The sequence below is a fragment of the Bidens hawaiensis genome, unplaced genomic scaffold (genome assembly GCF_021521415.1).
Source record: "Bidens hawaiensis isolate Kalapana, Puna unplaced genomic scaffold, B.hawaiensis_p1.1 tig00004242_1, whole genome shotgun sequence".
Classification (NCBI taxonomy): Eukaryota; Viridiplantae; Streptophyta; class Magnoliopsida; order Asterales; family Asteraceae; genus Bidens; species Bidens hawaiensis.
Window position 1 is genome coordinate 2028353 of NW_027491253.1, and position 4004 is coordinate 2032356.

At 31.1% G+C, this 4004-nt stretch overlaps 1 protein-coding gene across 1 annotated transcript; it reads left to right on the top strand.

The window, feature by feature from the left end:
- Nucleotides 1-844: 844 nt before the first annotated feature.
- On the top strand, nucleotides 845-3680 carry LOC143625831 (small ribosomal subunit protein uS13z/uS13y/uS13x-like). Its single transcript, XM_077096068.1, has 4 exons — nucleotides 845-925; nucleotides 995-1146; nucleotides 1798-1986; nucleotides 3450-3680. The coding sequence occupies exons 1-4, from the start codon at nucleotides 923-925 to the stop codon at nucleotides 3553-3555; spliced, it is 450 nt and encodes a 149-aa protein (XP_076952183.1). The 5' UTR covers nucleotides 845-922; the 3' UTR covers nucleotides 3556-3680.
- Nucleotides 3681-4004: the final 324 nt, after the last annotated feature.

Sequence of the window (4004 nt, forward strand, 5' to 3'; positions counted from 1 at the left end):
CGAACCAAACCAAATATTTCGGTACCGGTACATGCACCAAAATTATACGATTTTCGGTACCGTATGGTAACGAGCTCATCCCTACCTAAAACTGGTGGTTTGTGTTGGTTTGGGAACTGGTATGGGTGAAACCGGTTTTTTTTTGTACACCTCTAGTATTACCCCCAAATCAAAAAACCCCAAAAGCCTATCTCACCACACCAAACGCTAAAAAAAACCTACTCCCCCCCCCCCCCCCTCCCAAAAAAAAAAAAAAAACCCTACACCATAAACTAAACCATAACCCCCCCCCCCCCCCCCCCCCAACCAACCAACCAACCCTCTTAAAATTATTTTTATTAATTTCTTACTTTTTTAGAGTAATATTGTCCTTGTCGAAAGTTTATAACAAAGGGATATATATGATATTTGAATTTCGTAGGGATATATAAGGAATTAATCCAAGATAAAACATAGAATTTCAATTCATTAAAAATATCAATGAGAATACTAGTATTTTTTTTAGAACATCAATTTTTATGCCATCGCATTTTCATTTTGGACAGCCTCGTTGCCTCACTCTGCCAGACTATGCTGTCTTAACCGGGTATACGATAGTTTCAAAGTTTGATTTGAACGTTCCCTTGAAAAACCATACCATCGGCTGCCATTTAAGAATCCTAATAAAGATGTGTCGTCCTTATAAAATATTGCATTTTTATTTATGCAATTGAATATTTTAAATTTAATAATATTGATACTCTCATAGAAAATGCAGGCAGGCCCCCAATAGTTTTCCGGGCCTAAAAACTGGACCAGCCCATCTATGAATAAAGATAACCAACAATTATCCTGCTTCAGCTAAGGTTTCACGGAGCTGTGATATATTTTGGGCATTTTGCAGCAGCCGCCTGAACAACAAACTCAAATCACAGCAGCAGCCATGGTAAATCTATCTCTAATCCTTCCGATTTTGACCATTTAAGTTATAATCCGAAGATGTTGTGTTTTGTAGAGTTTGGTAGCAAATGAAGATTTTCAGCATATTCTTCGTGTCCAGAACACGAATGTTGATGGAAAGCAGAAGATCATGTTCGCTATGACCTCCATCAAAGGTATAGGTCGTCGTTTCGCCTGCAAAAAAGCCGATGTTGATATGAACAAGAGGTACTACTTTTTTCACCGATAATACATGCCATATGATTCAACTGTTATACAACTTTTAGGTTAAATATTAAGCAATTATGTTAGAAATTTAATCTAAATAATAATGTCATTGGGCTAGCAGAAGAATCTTGATGAATATGAACAACTTGTCAAGGAACTAGAAAACATTTCAATTTTTGTTTGTTATATGTTAAGACATTATATTAGAAGTTTATATATGAATTTTTGTGTTAACATAAGTTTTGTGCAATTGTTTGAAAGCCATCTATGTTATTGTTAGAACTAAATATTTGCTCTTTGTTTTTTTGATTGTTGTATGAAATGAATCAAGGTTAAGTTTAGAAAATTATCTAAAAACACATTTTATGATTTCAAAAGTTTTATGTTAATAACTTTTTTGTTCAAAGCTTCACTCTTTGTCATACAACTTTTAGTTAATATGTTAAGCACGCACATTAGAAATGTACTCAGTTTAATGTCAGCTCGGCAGTAGCTAGACGAATATATAAACTATTTGTCACGGAACTAGATACAATGAATTTTTGTGTTCCTATAAGTTTTTCTTTAACAGTTTAATAGCTCTATTTGTTATTGTTAGAACTAAATGTTTACTCTTTGCTTAATGTTTCGTATATAAACTTGAATTTACAGGGCAGGAGAACTTTCAAGTGCTGAGATTGATAACCTCATGACAATTGTTGCAAATCCCAGGCAGTTTAAAATCCCAGACTGGTTTCTTAACAGAAAGAAGGATTACAAGGATGGCAAGTACTCTCAAGTCACATCCAACGCTCTTGACATGAAGCTCAGGGACGATCTCGAGAGATTGAAGAAGATCAGGTTTATATTATTTTCAGTTTTATTTATAAAATGTTTTAAAACATCTAGAAACTACACTATTTTTTAGAAGTAACGGTTTTACTTTATTTACTCAGAAGTAAGTGTGTGTGAATGAGCCGAGCTTTAGGTTTCCTAAGCTTAGCTCGGCTTGTCTTGTCTTGTCTTAAACTCTTTCTTTGAAGCTTGGTCGAACTCTAATTTGACTACATATTAGACATTAGTTGTTTAAATTTTCAATATATTTATATATATACATATAGGGTTAGGTTATAATAGGAAGTATAGTTTTTGTAGGAAGAATGGGAAATAATCTTGTCCATTGATTTTTAACATGGAAGGTTGAGATTAGTTTATGAGGAAATCAAGTGTGAACACAAGGTAAAGGGCATAAAAGGAATAACATATTTGTTGACTCTCTCTCCACATGCCAATTACCCCATCATTTTAAAACGTCCATAACTTTTTTACGACGTTTTTATTGAAAAACAAATTCACCATAATAACGAGTGTCTTTTTATCTTTTATATGAGTACCATATTGTAATATAAAAATTAAAAAAAAATTAGTGGGTTTTTTATAAATTGTGTTTTACCAAATTGTGTTTTACAAAATTGTGTTATACAATAGTATTTTTCATTGTGTTTTCTTTTCATTGTGTTTTTTTCATTGTTTTTTTTACATTGTGTCATACAATTGTGTTTTTTTTTTCAGTGTTTTTTTCCATTGTGTTTTTTTGGACTTTTCCGGCGAGGTGGTGGCGGTGAGTGACGGTTGTGGTGGCGGTGGAGTGGTGGTGGTTTTGAGATTAAAGTAGGTGGGTTTTGATATTAAAGTGTTAAACTAAAATACCCTCCTTCTTAGCCTTCTTAGGAAAATCAAACTTCTTATTTGAATATATTTATATATATACATATAAATAACTTTTATTTTATTTATATTTTAACGTTTTTTGTGTAATAATTTTATATTTATAATGTGTTATTTTATTATACAAATTGCTATATTTATATAAAAAATAGGCTTAGAAGCCTAGTATTTTTATGAGATGTTTTTCCTTCATAAGTTTTGAGTTTTGTTATTTTTGTTTTTTCTACAGTTTAGTTTATTCAAATTTGTTTTTGCGGTTTATATTTGAAATTGAATTCACTTTAAAAAATTTCAAATTTGAATTACCCGATTTAATTAACCTAAAAAATTCGAGTTGATGAAGACCCTTATTTATATAGATCTTTTTGTAATTATAATTTTATATTAACATGCGTTATTTTTTTATTATTTTTTAGATATTTATATAAAAATAATTATGCTTATATTTTAGATATAATAGGCTCATTAAGCCTGGACTCAAACTTGTGCTTTTTCTTTAAGCTGGCTCGGATATAAGCTTGGCTAGATTCAAAATAGATAGATCACTGATTAATAGTTATTCAAAGTTTTTTTTCTTTTTTTCATTTTGATTACAGGAACCACCGAGGTCTTCGTCATTACTGGGGTCTTCGAGTTCGAGGACAGCACACCAAGACTACTGGTCGTAGGGGTAAGACCGTTGGTGTGTCCAAGAAGCGTTAAGCTGTTTTGGTTCTTTTTTAAAAGCAGGGTATCTGTTTTGTTATGTTTGTACTTGTTTTTGGTGTTGATGTAGGGTGGTTTAATTATGAGAAATTGCATATTTTCGGATTATGATATTACAAGTTTTGTGCTTTAAAACTCAGCAGACTGATGGTTTTGGTTTAAAGTAACGTGAATTTAGTTATGCTTGTTGATAATTATGTTCTATGGAAGACATGTTAATTATTCTTGTAGAAGCAACATTCATGTATTTGCATTAGATTAAATTTTTTAAAAAAAAGTTTACCAATTCTCTTTAAAAATTTATAATTTGGATTAGGAATAACTAAACTGTTTTTCTTTTCTTAATTGTACAATGAATTTTAGTTTTACAGGATTTGTCTTGATATTAATTTTGTGACTTTTATGTGGGATTCAAAATTAAAGAGAGGAAAGAGAGACGTTCAATA

Excerpts from the sequence above, each read along its gene's own strand:
- LOC143625831 (XM_077096068.1), top strand. Across the intron at positions 1,147-1,797 it reads GATGTTGATATGAACAAGAG|GGCAGGAGAACTTTCAAGTG; the intron begins GTACTACTTTTT and ends TTGAATTTACAG. Across the intron at positions 1,987-3,449 it reads GAGAGATTGAAGAAGATCAG|GAACCACCGAGGTCTTCGTC; the intron begins GTTTATATTATT and ends TTTTGATTACAG.